This window comes from Salvelinus namaycush, chromosome 11, assembly GCF_016432855.1.
Source record: "Salvelinus namaycush isolate Seneca chromosome 11, SaNama_1.0, whole genome shotgun sequence".
Classification (NCBI taxonomy): Eukaryota; Metazoa; Chordata; class Actinopteri; order Salmoniformes; family Salmonidae; genus Salvelinus; species Salvelinus namaycush.
The window spans coordinates 33,088,874-33,104,416 of NC_052317.1; the positions used below are offsets into that span (position 1 = coordinate 33,088,874).

The window sequence follows — 15,543 nt, forward strand, 5'->3', positions numbered from 1 at the left end:
AACTCATATTGCACATGAAAGTCATAAATATAATAAACCATAGACTACATCTATTTGGGGAAATATATAATGAAAAATAAAGTTACAGAGTTGGCTCCACTTTACATTCAGGAATGGTAATACCTAGGCTATGTAGTTGCATGGTAGTAACCGTGTAATTACAGTGTAGGAAGGAACACATTGTTGCTACAGTTGCTTATTTGTTATACCTATACTCTGTACTCTAAACACCCCTTAAAATGTGAGGCACAATGTTCTATTTGATATTCACTTGAACATCATCATTCCCCTTCATAACCAATGCATAAAGTATCACCTGAAAAACAAAACAGCCCCCCTGCCCACCATCACTCTGTCACACGCACCAGAAGTATATCACATTTCCATGCTTTCACCCACAAAGTCAAAGAGCAAAAGAAAGAAAGCAAATATTGTGAAAGCTGATTTTAAAAGGTAATCTGGTCAACCTGACTGAGATTGGGTAACAAAATAAAGCGGGTAAGAAGATATTCAAAAACAAAACGTAATCCCAGAGGACAACGTTCCTTTTACTGCATTACCTAATCCCATCAGCCTTTGCGGGAGGCGGGAATATGGCTGGTTGTCAACGCAACGCGCATGTCATTAAAAAAGTAACGCCCATCACATAATCTCAAACCAATAGGAAGCCTGATACATGACATCATTGTTATTTTCAGTATAGCAGCAGCTTAGAAGTGGATAAAGTTCGTCTCCACGTTGGAAGTGGTAGAAACTACATTGTGTCGAGTCAGACACAATATCTGCTTAGAGAAGAAAAACCTTATTTCAATAGGCGAATCGAATATTTTTTAAATCCTAATTGAAACAAAGACGCCTATCGATTGAGGAAGTAAAGTTATTTTGTTTGTTTGATACTATTATTTTATAAAGTCTCAAGAAAAGTTTCCACATCGGACATCAGGAGTTGTCCTCCGAGTTGAAATTCGAAAACTACTTGTCCGAAGACTGTAAAAAGATTGGGGACGTCAGATTGCAATTTATCACTCCATATTGTTTATTGTAATTTCGACCTTTGATGTTTGGATTTTTATTCCAGCAATTATATTCGCGATAAAGACCCGTCAATTGATGCCCACCAAGATGGAAGCTACATTATATGACGAATCTGTAAATGGTCAGCAAGGCGCAGTGGGCGGATATCATGCGTTTAACCCGAAAACCCTGAAGCAGAGCATGACACTGAACCTCAACGACCCTAAAATGTTTAAACCTCATCTGCGGGCGAAAGCTATCGACATCCTGACATCCCCTGATGTGGGATTATTAAAACTGGCTTCCCCTGAATTGGAAAGGCTTATCATCCAGTCCTGCAATGGGCTGACGACTCCGACCCCAACTCAGTTCCTCTGTCCCAAGAACATCACCGACGAGCAAGAGGGTTTTGCCGAGGGATTCGTAAAGGCGCTCGCGGAGCTTCATTATCAACAGCATATGCCCAATGGCAGCTCAGACGCTCAAGCCAATGCTGCCAACGACATGGCACCCTCATCTACTGTGTCGGACAGTCCTATACCCTACAGCTGCACCGTGCGCCCCGAGCCACCTGAATACACAAACTTGGGCACTTTCAGTCGGGCTGTCAGCTCTGCGTCGGCACTTAACGGCGACAGACACTCCTCCGCTAGTTACACGGCCGTCCCGTCCCAAACCCACATCGAGCCCCAGCGGCCACCCCAGCATCCACGGCTACATCATGCTCGGCTACAGTCATTCAAAGAGGAGCCCCAGACGGTGCCCGAGATGAGCGGCGATACCCCTCCGCTGTCTCCTATCAACATGGAGAGCCAGGAGCGGATAAAAGCCGAGAGAAAGCGCTTGAGAAACAGGGTGGCCGCGTCCAAATGCCGGAAAAGGAAACTGGAGAGAATCTCGAGGCTGGAGGACAGGGTCAAAAACCTGAAGACCCAACACACAGAGTTGGTCTCCTCTGCCAACGTGCTCCGGGACGAACTGGCACTGCTCAAACAGAAGGTCATGGACCACGTTAACAGCGGGTGCCAACTCATATTAACGCAGCAGCTCCAGGCGTTCTGAACGGCCAAAGACTGCGCTTTGAGCGAGAGACATTTCCTTATGGGACCAAACGCAGCTCCTAGAGGCGTGATACATTACTTCGTCTTTGCGCCTGACAGAGTGGGGACAATATAAACTTATTCGTGGAAAAATTAGGCTAGTGGTGGCCAAGGCCAACAAACAGTGCCAGTGCCTGTTGCCCTATGAATTGTCTAGTATGTAAATAGTCCAAGTCTAGCACTGAGTTTTCTCACCAGCAACAAGTTGTACAATGTAACACTATATGAGACATTGCATTATTGACACACCTTGTGAAAGGACTGACTCACAGGTGTGTGTAGGCTAGGCTACTAGGACTGATACAACTTCCTTACTTTCTTAACATTTACACATTAATACCATTTTGTGAAAGGGGTATAACAAATGTTAGATCTGAATTAATACTTTATCATAACTGTTTTTATGCCTTTTATGCGAAATGTATGTATAAACGACAAATATGTGGAATAAAACTTCTCATTAAGGATATTGTCGCGGTTATAATTATTCAGAAGGGGGTTTTCAATGTCGTTTAATTGACAGGGAATTAGCTCAATAGTTCAGCCTAGGATGAACAGTGAATTAATTCAATGTTTGTTGACAGTGAAATATGGAGACCATTGAGTCACTTCTGTGTAGTGTAATCGCTTGGTAGTGGACCGTACTCCTCGACAAACGATTGGACGACATCGTGTCGGAAATGAGCAGCAAGCAAGCCATATATGGCAAGAGAGCTCTGTGAGCAGCTACCTTGTCTATGACGGATGGGTGTTGTAAACACTCTTTTCACGGCACTTTGATACCCAAGTTACTTTTTCGTTGCAGGTTAGGAGAATTAACGTAGCAGGTTATGGTTAGGAAAAGAGGTAGGATTCGCGAAAGTGTGCCTAAAATACGGTGTCCTGTTGAAAATGCTGGTCGGTAGTAGACCTAGTAGTCGTACCAAAGATGGTGGATAAATTAAGATGGTTCACGCAGGCCGTTTACCATTGGAAAAAAAATGGAGCATTAGTAATTGCATTTTTTTGTAGGCAGAAACTCCGCTATGGTTCGTTGAACAAAGCCAACGGGAAAAGTGAGTTTTTGGATAAACGCTTAAAATAAGGTGTGGGGTAAACACAGGTTTAGGGGAGCTTATACATTTTGTTCTATGAGATCAGCTAACGTCGCTTTTTTACATTTTGAAGCTTTTATGTAAGACCAAACCCACATAACGCACATAAAGGCTTCATAGTTCATAAAGGTCATGTTAACCGACTAACTATTCTTTCCCCATTAATTTTGCCCAAGGCTGAACAACCAGAGGTAAATCATTAGTTTTTTAGGTCTACAAGCTCTATAGCAGCTGGGTCTGGCCTACTTTGTTAATTGAACCGAAAAAAAACAAGAGTGGGGTGTCGCACTTCCTCTTCAGTCTCTGGTGGTGTTTAACGGAGCTCAAGTGCACATGAGTAATGAGGGGGAACATTCTACACACCTATTCCCAAAGATGACATTTCTATTCCACCATAGAAATAGATAGATTACTATCAATGAAATAGTGTAACGTATTTTAATTGAAGATTAAAAATGAGCAAATTATGAACATATAATAGGAAAACATTTATTCAATAAAACTTGTGTTAAACAGAAGTGTAATATTTTTTATTTCATTTTGCCATTTTTGACTGATATTAAAAACGATTGGTGAAAAAAATACAAAATCATATATACATATTTGCATACATACTGTGATGCATGCATCGCTGTGACAAAATACAGTAAACAAGGACCCAAGTGTAGTTCAGGCATAATTCTGCAAGAGCATGTCAATATCAAAATAAAAGGGGCCGCAATATTTGTTCACAGAGGTGTGGGAAATATAACAAAAGTAACACTGACAAATTAACTGACAAAATAACAAACTCACCCAAAGGTCAGAAATGCTCCCTAACTTGTTAACAGTGCATTTAAAAAACGGTCAGAGGTTATGGGAGAGATATAGCTCTGTGTGTGTAGACATGTTAGTGCCTTAACAAGCCATGTCTGTGACAATACCACAACACTGGGACTTCCTTTCTGTCTCTACATTACAGCACAGATCTGTGAGTCTTCCACACCGATATGCATCCAAGGCTGGGTTTACACTCCACCAAGCGTTCTAAAACGTTATTGACACTAGTGTAAAGTTGTGTTGCATGGTGAATTGGTTGCAAAGCCCCCCTAGTGGAGTGTTAATCCAGTCTTAGAGATCATCCTCTCCCTCTGCTTCAAGGCAGGGTATAGGGCCCACATAGGTGCCTCAACACTGTGTTCATCTCTCCATCTGTCTCTCCCCTACCCAACCACGACCTGTCTGCGTGTCCACCTGACCGGCTGTGTGTGTCTCAGCTGACAAGCAGGCCGTCCTTCCCTGCGTGGCGTTGGCGGTGCACATGGTCCTGCTCCAGCTCCTCGTGACTTGGGTGCCACAGCCGGGACAGGATACGCTCCATGTTCAGGGCATACATGGTGTGAGAGGGCATCACACCCCGGTGGACCTACATCAAAGAAAAACATATACATTAGCAATAAAGTAGTTTCAGTTTCTTTTTTATTTCACATACATTTACATAAATACCTTCTGTTCATCTTTGCCTTTTGATTAAACAGAATAATGAGTTTGTTGAATGCAAGTGAAAAGGAAATCAATTAAAATGTCAATGTTTTTGGTTATAGGTATATCATGTGATGGTACAGCCAATTGAAGCTGCAATCTCCTCACCTGTAAAGCTTCCAAGAGATCAAACATGCTGATAGGAGGGAGGGGCGCAGGGAGACTGTCACCGGAACAGGCCAATAGAAGAGCAGCCTGCTGCTCAGTATTGTCTGGTGACACCTGAGGGGGTGGGCCCGCCGGGAGAGACGCACTGGGAGGTGGGCTGGGGGACGAGGAGAAAGACAGCGGGTCAGTACGGATAGAGTCAAGAGCATGACAAGAGCATAAAGGTAATCTATTAGTAAAGGGGAATGCTGCCTGGCCCCAACACCGCAAAGGAGTTCTCTCTAGGAATAATAAGAAAACCTTACAGAATGGCGCAAAAAGTACGCACTACGTTGCCCTTTTTGCACCTTGTCATTTGTAAATTTAAAATATAGCTATTTGACGGACCTATATCCAGTGATCCTTTTTGCAGGGTGCTGTACTGGCAGCTCTCCTGCCTCACCTAACTGTTACTACTGCTGCTTCATGCACATACAGCACAATATGCTGTTTGAACAACCATTTAGCTAGCTACTACTGATGTTTATAAATGGCCCTTCAAGTTGACCCTGGAAGTTTACTTGGAACAGAACAATTGGTTACACTTTATTCTACAGTCCGCTGCTTACCAGGATGTAATTTTCTAATAATAGCATTGTAATTACGTTTCAGTTTCTTTGCGATTCATTGACACAAATAGTTAGATATTTAATTGAACATTCTTCTAGTTGATGTGAGGTAGATGACAGTGGAGAGCTGCAGACAGTTGACCTCTGACTTCCTTACCATTCAGTGACGATTTGGTAGGCAGCCAGGCTGTTCTTCAAGTAGGGCTGTGGGGTGACATGACTGCCGAAGGCGTAGGGGAAGTGTCCGTCACGCAGCCGGTAGGCCTTCCTCCTGGACACCACGGCAGTCAGCACATCCTTCAGGTGGTTCTGTGGTAGTGGAGGGACAACAGGTTACTTACTGTAGTAACCTAAAGAATCCTGAGTGGACTGCTGATGTTTGAGGGGGTACAAAGGGGGAAGACAAAGCATGTATCAAAGCATAAAATAATCTGTCCTAGGTTCAATCCCAATACACACCCCCCCTCAGTTTTGCACGATCCTGCGAGCCCCATCGAGTCAGAGTGGTATCCAAATTCAACTTTGAGCGAGGCGTAGTGGCTTTTCAGCCCTCCAGTTGGCCTTCCAAACAAAGCGAAGAGAGATGCAGACTTCCTATCGAGTCAGACTGAGAGGTTCCCAAAACTCCCAAGAAGCTCCCAAGGCTGGAGTTGCTTCCAAAACCCCCCCCCCCCAAAAATACTAGGATGGAAGCAAATGTAAGTAATTATAACTTCATAACAAATCATGCAAAAAAATGTAGTTAAGAGGAATATATTAGTTAATGTAGAAAAACAATTATGCATATTTTTGTCAAAGTTAACTTATGAAAATTGCTATTTATCAAGCTACAGTGCATTCGGAATGTATTCAGACCCCTTCCCTTTTTCCAAATTGTTACATTACAGCCTTATTCTAAAATGGGTTAAATAAAATATTTCTCAATCTACACACAATACCACATAATGACAAAGCAAAAACAGGTTAAGAAATATTTGCTAATTTAATAAAAACTGAAATACCTTATTTAAATAAGTATTCAGACCCTTTGCTATGAGACTTGAAATTGAGCTCAGGTGCATCCTGTTTCAACTGATCATCCTTGAGATGTTTCTACAACTTGATTGGAGTCCACCTATGGTAAATTCAATTGATTGGACATGATTTGCAAAAGGCACACACCTGTCTATACAAGGTCCCACAGTTGACAGTGCATGTCAGAGCAAAAACCATTCCATGAGCTTTGAGACAGGATTGTGTCAATGCACAGATCTGAGGAAGGGTACCAAAACATATCTGCATCATTGAAGATCCCCAAGAACACAGAGGCATTCTAAAATGGAAGCATTTTGGAACCACCAAGACTCTTCCGAGATCTGTCCGCACTGCCAAACTGAGCAATCGGTGGGAGAAGGGCCTTGGTCAGGGAGGTGACCAAGAACCCAATGGTCTCTCTGACCGAGCTCTAGAGTTCCTCTGTGGAGATGTGAGAACCTTCCAGAAGGACAACCATCTCTGCAGCATTCCACCAATCAGGCCTTTATAGTTGAGTGGCCAGTCGGAAGGCACTCCTCAGTAAAAGGCACATGACGGGGCGGCAGGTAGCCTAGTGGTTAGAGCGTTGGACCAGTAACCGAAAGGTTGCTAGATCGAATCGCCGAGCTGACAAAGTAAAAATCTGTCGTTGTGCCCCTGAGCAAGACATTTAACCCAGAATTTGTTCTTAACTGACTTGCCTAGTTAAATAAAATAAAAATTAAATGACAGCCCGCTTGGAGTTTGCCAAAAGGCACCTAAAAGACTCTCAGACCATGAGAAGCAAGATTCTCTGGCCTGATGAAACCAAAATTGAACTCTTTGGCCTGAATGCCAAGCGTCACGTATGGAGGAAATCTCGCACCATCCCTACGGTGTTTTTCAGCGGCAGGGACTGTGGGACTAGTCAGGATCGAGGGAAAGATGAACGGAGCAAAGTACAGAGAGCTCCTTGATGAAAAGCGCTATGGAGCAAGTTAGGACCTCAGACTGGCGCCTTCCAACAGGACAATGACCCTAAGCACACAGCCAAGACAAGGGGTGGCTTCGGGACAAGTCTCTCAATGTCCTTGAGTGGCCCAGCCAAAGCCCAGACTTGAACCCGACTGAACATCTCTGGAGACCTGAAAATAGCTGTACAGTGACACCCCCCCATCCAACCTGACAGAGCTTGAGGGGATCTGCAGGGAAGAATAGGAGCAACTATAGCTAGCTATATGGTGTTTGACATGTGTATGAATGTAATTCATGGTGTTTAATGCGTTAGGGACTCCTGAGCAAACCAGGTTGTCACCTTGTGAAATCCGGTGGATGTAAAGAATCTAGCTTAAGCATTTACCCCAAATTTAATAAACAATTTTTGTAAGCTTGCATTGGTCATTAAAAAAAAAAGTTTCAAATTCAAATCATTGATCTTCCTCGTAGTAACGTTAGAGATTGACGATATTTGTCATGCAATGTAGCTGAAGTAACGTAGCTAACTCTTTTCTTACTTATGTGTAGTGCAGGATGAAAAATATATATATATATATATTCTATGGATGTGAAGCTTTGTACAAAATCTCTATATGGACACAAATGTTTGGTATAAATATTAATTCAAAACAGTAGTTTTAATTACTTCCACTGGTTAACCATTAATCCCCAAGAAATTACAGAAAATGACAGTGAAGAAAATGCGACTGTTACTTGTCAAACTGTTATTATGGAATTAAAGTCCTACTTCAGTACTACTCCACATTGAACCAAAGCCAGAAGATATGTACATTAGGGCACATTGTTTTGCAGTACTTTCATTTGTTGCTCATATGGTAAGAACATATGCTGCATGAGAAATGTAAAAATAAAAAAAGCTATTTATTTATTTTATTTTATTTAACCAGGCAAGTCAGTTAACTGCCCATGAACAACTATCTTGCTCAGGGGCAAAATTACAGATTTTAACCTTGTCAGCTCAGGGATTCGATCCAGCAACCTTTTGGTTACTGACCCAATGCTCTAACCACTAGGCTACCCGTCGCCAGGCATTGTGATAAACAAGGCTCGACGTCAATGAATTGCGTGGTAAACAATCCTTTGGCGGTTTCTGCTGTGTGCCAATGATGTAGAGATGTCCCATTTCCTAGTGTTATGATATCTCTCCCTACCACTAGTTGCTCCATTTGAGGGATACTCCCCCACCGAGGGACACTCAAACGATGGGGACGGTTAAGGGAGGGGGGAAATTGGGATAAAGCCCTAGACTGAAAACATGAACTCTACAACCCTTCTCATATCTTGTACCAGTATCACGCACACATACCTCCACAGCGTGGATCATGGTGCTGACAGCGTCCTCCATGACGTTGTCCAGGCCCAGCTCGAAGGCGGTGACCATCATGCGGGCCTCCAGCTGGCCACGGGTGGGCAGCAGCAAGGTATGGGCACTAAGTTTCAGTTCGTCCTCCTCACCCCCCGCCTCCCGCGGGCTAAAGGGCTGGGCTGCACTCAGAGGGTTCTGGGGCTGGAAACGATGCTGAAGATGCAACGGGTCACACACACAGCAATATACTTCAACAGAAAGATGATCTAAACCATATATTATTGCCACCTCCCATTATGCAAGGGCAACAATATTCTTTATAAACACTACGGAAGAAAATTAGGAAGTATGATCACATTTGTTACACGTGTGTTAAGGATTCCGACAAACAAAACAAGTTTACCCATATCAATCCCATTCCTGCTGATCTCCACTGGCTACCTGTTCCTCAAAGAATTTAATATAAAATTATCCTCCTTGTCTACAAAGCCCTAAATGACATCAGACCCACCTACCTGTCTGACCTACATTCCCTCTATGAACCTCCACGCACCCTACGTTCTAGCAACACCAAACTACTCCTAGGACCATGCCCCTAGGACCAGGCTCCACACAATGGGTGACTGTGGCCTTTCCTCCCACGCACCACGCCTATGGAACTTCCAGATAATCTTAGGGCTGTTTAGGGGGGTGGGTATAATTTGTTGAACGTTCCAACAGGAATCTGTTCCAAAAACTTCGTAAATAACCAGGTTGCCAACAACTAACGCATATAAAGTTGTATAGCGGCAGAATATGATACCGGGTTGGGAGTGGGCTAATTAATTTAAAAAAATCACTCACCATGTTTATTCTGAAAAATGTATGTCCTCACTCTGGTAGCCTATTGACAAACATTAAGAATAAGCTACGTGATGAGTTGATGCCTATTCGGCAGCTATTTAGCTAACGTTAGGTGAATTGATCATGCTACTTTGTATGCATTTGTTGGCAACCTTGTACTTCAAAGTTTTTGGAACAGATTCCTGTTGGAACGTTCCACAAATTATACCCACACATTCAGACTGCTTTTAAAGCAAGCCTTAAGACTAATCTCTATCGGCTGGCCTACCGTTCTTCCTAGACTGATTGTTGCTTTCATTAGAGATATATCTATCTATTTCCCCCCTATTCTATTTTATGCACTGAGATTATACTTGATAATGAAAAACACTTTACAAAATTAATAAATTATTATTAACAACTCACATCAAATTTCTGTCTGGAGGAGAACTTCTTCTTTCCTTTGGCGGGCTTGCCAGGCTTGGAGGCTGGGCCACCTGCCCATTGCAAAGATCCAGCACCCTCTGGAAAAGAGAAGGAGGTTGCAGTCAGGTTTGTGGTCAAGGCACAAACCTAGAGTGTTGGACTAGTTACCGAAAGGTTGCAAGATCAAATCCCCGAGCTAACACGGCCTGTTCCTAGGCCGTCAATTAAAACAATTTGTTCTTAACTGACTTGCCTAGTTAAATAAAAAAATACAGATGTGAGGAAACTGTATCAATTAAGATATTGATACATTCTACATTAAAAAACCTACCTGGTGTGGAGATGATGATCTGACAGCGAGTGAGAATGGCCAGGAGAAAGTCATTGTGGACATGAACTGAGAGGGGGGGAAATTGGGAGAGTTAGCTTTGAAATGGTTTCTTTTTTTGCATTGAACTGTAGCTCTGGGCCATGCACGTGTGTCAGGTCGTTGTGCAGATCGGACGCATGGCTAGTGGCGGTAAATAAAGTGCTCACAATACATATTTTGGATTAACGAAACGACAGCTCGCTAATTCAGTGAAAAGTTCATCAGCACTCTAGTAACATCTTGACTTTGGTGAGTAACAAAAGTATAATGAAGCCAGTCACTGAAAATGAGGTTAATGGAAAGATGCAGGGCTCCACGGACCAGCTAGGTCCAACACACAGAAACAGATAATGTCGAATAATATCTGCACTAACCGTTGTCTTGTGCCAAAAGGCGACGAGCCTCGATGTCAAACTCTTCCTTGCTTATCTTCTGTTTGAACCACAGTTTCAAGTTCGCCCAGTAACTTTAAAAGATATGCAATTGAGGAAATAAACATTCAGTAAGCTAGCTAACGTTAAGGTTACACTGGTCACTGCATAGCCGTTTGCAGACAGTTAACGTTAGCTAGCTTTGCTATCTATTCGTTTAAACCAACTTGCGAAATAGGAAAGTAAAACAAACATACCGTGTAAGGACAACATAAACCAACGGTAGCATACTTACTGTTTGACATTATCACCAATTGCTTCTGTTAAATTTTTCTTAGCAATTTCAAGCTCACTAGCATGGGCTGCCATAACGACTATAATTGTGTGACGCACTCAGGTTCGTATAATGCCGCAATCAAAGGAACTCGGAAATCTGTCTCCGACTGTGGAAAATAAATGTAAACAGTCATGGAATTCGAAATTTCAACCCCAGAACTCTGGCCTCTTTCTAGTGTTCCGACCTGAAGATCACAGAAGTCATGATTTTACCACGTATTTTTCCCAATTCCCAGTTGTTTTGAACGCGGCATTACTAACCCTGTGACGTACTTATTCCGGTCATGCGCTGCATCTTCTTCTTCTATACTCGGAAGTGTGTGCATTAGCTAAAAGTGTAACAGTACCACCTATGAACTTGGAATATAAGCAAACACACGTGCAATTAGCCTTTTTTGCCAGGAGAGAGCACACGTGCCTCAGGAGATAGTGCTGTGTATTAATTATATCCCTCCGTGGCTGTGTATGTATCAGCTGGACTAGACAATCTGGACCCTCACTTTCTAAGATTATCTGCCGAAATTGTTGTAACCCCTATTACTAGCCTGTTCAACCTCTCTTTCGTATCGTCTGAGATTCCCAAAGATTGGAAAGCTGCCTCGGTCATCCCCTTCTTCAAAGGGGGTGACACTCTGGACCCAAACTGCTACAGACCTATATCTATCCTACCCTGTCTTTCTAAGGTCTTCGAAAGCCAAATTAACAAACAGATTACCGACCATTTCGAATCCCACCGTACCTTCTCCGCTATGCAATCTGGTTTCAGAGCTGGTCATGGGTGCACTTCAGCCACGCTCAATGTCCTAAACGACATCATAACCGCCATCGATAAGAGACATTACTGCGCAGCCGTATTCATCGACCTGGCCAAGGCTTTCGACTCTGTCAATCACCACATTCTTATTGGCAGACTCAACAGCCTAGGTTTCTCAAATGATTGCCTCGCCTGGTTTACCAACTACTTCTCTGATAGAGTTCAGTGTGTCAAGTCGGAGGGCCTGTTGTCCGGTCCTCTGCCAGTCTCTATGGGGGTGCCACAGGGTTCAACCCTCGGGCCGACTCTCTTCTCTGTATATATCAATGATATTGCTCTTGCTGCTGGTGATTCTCTGATACACCTCTACGCAGACGACACCATTCTGTATACTTCTGGCCCTTCTTTGGACACTGTGTTAACTAACCTCCAGACAAGCTTCAATGCCATACAACTCTCTTTCTGTGGCCTCCAACTGCTCTTAAACGCAAGTAAAACTAAATGCATGCTATTCAACCGATCACTGCCCGCACCTGCTCGCCCGTCCAGCATCACTACTCTGGACTAGAGGTCGACCGATTATGATTTTTCAACGCCGATACCGATTATTGGAGGACCAAAAAAGCCGATACCGATTAATCGGCCGATTAAAAAAAATAAAAAAATAATGTATTTGTAATAATGACAATTACCACAATACTGAATGAACACTTATTTTAACTTAATATAATAAATACATCAATAAAAATCAATTTAGCCTCAAATAAATAATGAAACATGTTTAATTTGGTTTAAATAATGCAAAAACAAAGTGTTGGAGAAGAAAGTAAAAGTGCAATATGTGCCATGTAAGAAAGCTAGCGTTTAAGTTCCTTGCTCAGAACATGAGAACATATGAAAGCTGGTGGTTCCCTTTAACATGAGTTTTCAATATTCCCAGGTAAGATGTTTTAGGTTGTAGTTATTATAGGAATTATAGGACTATTTCTCTCTATACGATTTATATTTCATATACCTTTGACTATTGGATGTTCTTATAGGCACTTTAGTATTGCCAGTGTAACAGTATAGCTTCCATCCCTCTCCTCGCCGCTACCTGGGCTCGAACCAGGAACACATCGACAACAGCCACCCTCGAAGCAGCGTTACCCATGCAGAGCAAGGGGAACTACTACTCCAAGTCTCAGAGCGAGTGACGTTTGAAACGCTATTAGCGCGCACCCCGCTAACTAGCTAGCCATTTCACATCGGTTACACCAGCCTAATCTCGGGAGTTGATAGGCTTGAATTCATAAACAGCAGAGCTGCTGGCAAAACGCACGAAAGTGCTGTTTGAATGAATGCTTACGAGCCTGCTGGGGCCCACCATCGCTCAGTCAGACTGCTCTATCAAATCATAGACTTAATTATAACATAATAACACACAGAAATACGGGCCTTAGGTAATTAATATGGTCGAATCCGTAAACTATCATCTCGAAAACAAAACATTTATTCTTTCAGTGAAATACGGAACCGTTCCGTATTTTATCTAACGGGTGGCATCCATAAGTCTAAATAGTCCTGTTACATTGCACAACCTTCAATGTTATGTCATAATTACGTAAAATTCTGGCAAATTAGTTCGCAATGGGCCAAAACTGTTGCATATACCCTGACTCTGCGTGCAATGAACGCAAGAGAAGTGACACAATTTCACCTGGTTAATATTGCCTGCTAACCTGGATTTATTTTAGCTAAATATGCAGGTTTAAAAATATATACTTCTGTGTATTGATTTTTAGAAAGGCATTGATGTTTATGGTTAGGTACACTTTGGAGCAACGACAGTCCTTTTTCGCGAAAGCGCACTGCATCGATTATATGCAACGCAGGACACGCTAGATAAACTAGTAATATCATCAACCATGTGTAGTTATAACTAGTGATTATGATTGATTGATTGATTGTTTTTTATAAGATAAGTTTAATGCTAGCTAGCAACTTACCTTGGCTTCTTACTGTATTCGCGTAACAGGCGGGCTCCTCGTGAGGCAGGTGGTTAGAGCGTTGGACTAATTAACCGTAAGGTTGCAAGATTGAATCCCTAAGCTGACAAGGTAAAAATCTGTCGATCTGCCCCTGAACAAGGCAGTTAACCCACCGTTCCTACGCTGTCATTGAAAATAAGAATGTGTTCTTAACTGACTTGCCTAGTTAAATAAAGGTGTAAAAAAATAATCGGCAAAATCGGCGTCCAAAATGACAGATTTCCGATTGTTATGAAGACTTGAAATTGGCCCTAATTAATCGGCCATTCCGATTTAATCGGTCGACCTCTACTCTGGACGGCTCTGACTTGGAATACGTGGACAACTACAAATACCTAGGTGTCTTCCAGACTCACATTAAGCATCTCCAATCCAAAATTAAATCTAGAATTGGCTTCCTATATCGCAACAAAGCATCCTTCACTCATGCTGCCAAACATACCCTCGTAAAACTGACCATCCTACCGATCCTCGACTTCGGTGATGTCATCTATAAAATAGCCTCCAACACTCTACTCAATAAACTGGATGCAGTCTATCACAGTGCCATCCGTTTTGTCACCAAAGCCCCATACACTACCCACCATTGCGACCTGTACGCTCTCGTTTGTTGGCCCTCGCTTCATACTCATCGCCAAACCCACTGGCTACAGGTTATCTACAAGTCTCTGCTAGGTAAAGCCCCGCCTTATCTCAGCTCACTGGTCACCATAGCAGCACCCACTCGTAGCACGCGCTCCAGCAGGTATATCTCACTGGTCACCCCCAAAGCCAATTCCTCCTTTGGTCGTCTTTCCTTCCAGTTCTCTGCTGCCAATGGCTGGAACGAACTGCAAAAATCTCTGAAGCTGGAAACACTTATCTCCCTCACTAGCTTTAAGCACCAGCTGTCAGAGCAGCTCACAGATTACTGCACCTGTACATAGCCCATCTATAATTTAGCCCAAACAACTACCTCTTCCCCTACTGTATTTATTTATTTTGCTCCTTTGCACCCCATTATTTCTATTTCTACTTTACACAGTCTTCCACTGCAAATCTACCATTCCAGTGTTTTACTTGCTATATTGTATTTACCTCGCCACCATGGCCTTTTTTTGCCTTTACCTCCCTTATCTCACCTCATTTGCTCACATTGTATATAGACTTATTTTTCAACTGTATTATTGACTGTATGTTTTGTTTATTCCATGTGTAACTCTGTGTTGTTGTATGTGTCGAATTGCTATGCTTTATCTTGGCCAGGTCGCAGTTGCAAATGAGAACTTGTTCTCAACTGGCCTACCTGGTTAAATAAAGGTGAAATAAATAAATAAAATATATGATTTAGGTTTTACAGTCCAACATTGAACATAGCTATAGGTGCAATTTAGGTGGACCCATGTGCACGTTGCCATTAGGCACAGATCAAGAATCAGCTAAACTTACTTTATTTTAGTGTGGGACAATTTCCTCATTCTTGATTGATTGTTATTGGGTTAAATATTGCACTTTGTGATTCAATACATGCCTGTTAGACAAATATACAGCTTTTCAATCCAGTGTATTATGTACAAAAGTTGCCTTTGGAAAGACTATCTTTTCACCACAAAAAAAATATGAAAATCTCAAGACAACGAGACATGATTAATACCCATTCTTGCACTCATAGAAGATCACTCAGTTTGGCTTTC

At 42.5% G+C, this 15,543-nt stretch overlaps 2 protein-coding genes across 3 annotated transcripts; one reads left to right on the forward strand and one right to left on the reverse strand.

Moving 5' to 3' along the window:
- The first annotated feature begins 719 nt into the window (after positions 1-719).
- Positions 720-2,581, forward strand: LOC120056039 (transcription factor AP-1-like). Its single transcript, XM_039004177.1, has one exon. The coding sequence runs from the start codon at positions 1,111-1,113 to the stop codon at positions 2,074-2,076; it is 966 nt and encodes a 321-aa protein (XP_038860105.1). The 5' UTR covers positions 720-1,110; the 3' UTR covers positions 2,077-2,581.
- A 1,096-nt stretch (positions 2,582-3,677) lies between these two features.
- tada1 (transcriptional adaptor 1) lies at positions 3,678-11,367 on the reverse strand. 2 transcript variants are annotated; one of them, XM_039004175.1, is made up of 8 exons: positions 11,046-11,367; positions 10,754-10,845; positions 10,341-10,406; positions 10,010-10,107; positions 8,762-8,974; positions 5,603-5,754; positions 4,838-4,994; positions 3,678-4,613 (listed from the first exon to the last, which is right to left on the reverse strand). In XM_039004175.1, the coding sequence occupies exons 1-8, from the start codon at positions 11,117-11,119 to the stop codon at positions 4,461-4,463; spliced, it is 1,005 nt and encodes a 334-aa protein (XP_038860103.1). In that variant the 5' UTR covers positions 11,120-11,367; the 3' UTR covers positions 3,678-4,460. The 2 variants fall into 2 exon arrangements, with proteins under 2 accessions (XP_038860103.1, XP_038860104.1); XM_039004176.1 differs by lacking the exon at positions 10,754-10,845.
- Positions 11,368-15,543: the final 4,176 nt, after the last annotated feature.

Bases quoted from the DNA above. Each gene is read 5' to 3' on its own strand.
- LOC120056039 (XM_039004177.1), top strand. From the start codon at position 1,111: ATGCCCACCAAGATGGAAGCTACATTATATGACGAATCTGTAAATGGT.
- tada1 (XM_039004175.1), bottom strand. From the start codon at position 11,119: ATGGCAGCCCATGCTAGTGAGCTTGAAATTGCTAAGAAAAATTTAACA. The intron at 10,846-11,045 runs GTAAGTATGCTA...TATCTTTTAAAG, and splicing joins ATTGGTGATAATGTCAAACA to TTACTGGGCGAACTTGAAAC. The intron at 10,108-10,340 runs GTAGGTTTTTTA...TCTCTTTTCCAG, and splicing joins GATCATCATCTCCACACCAG to AGGGTGCTGGATCTTTGCAA.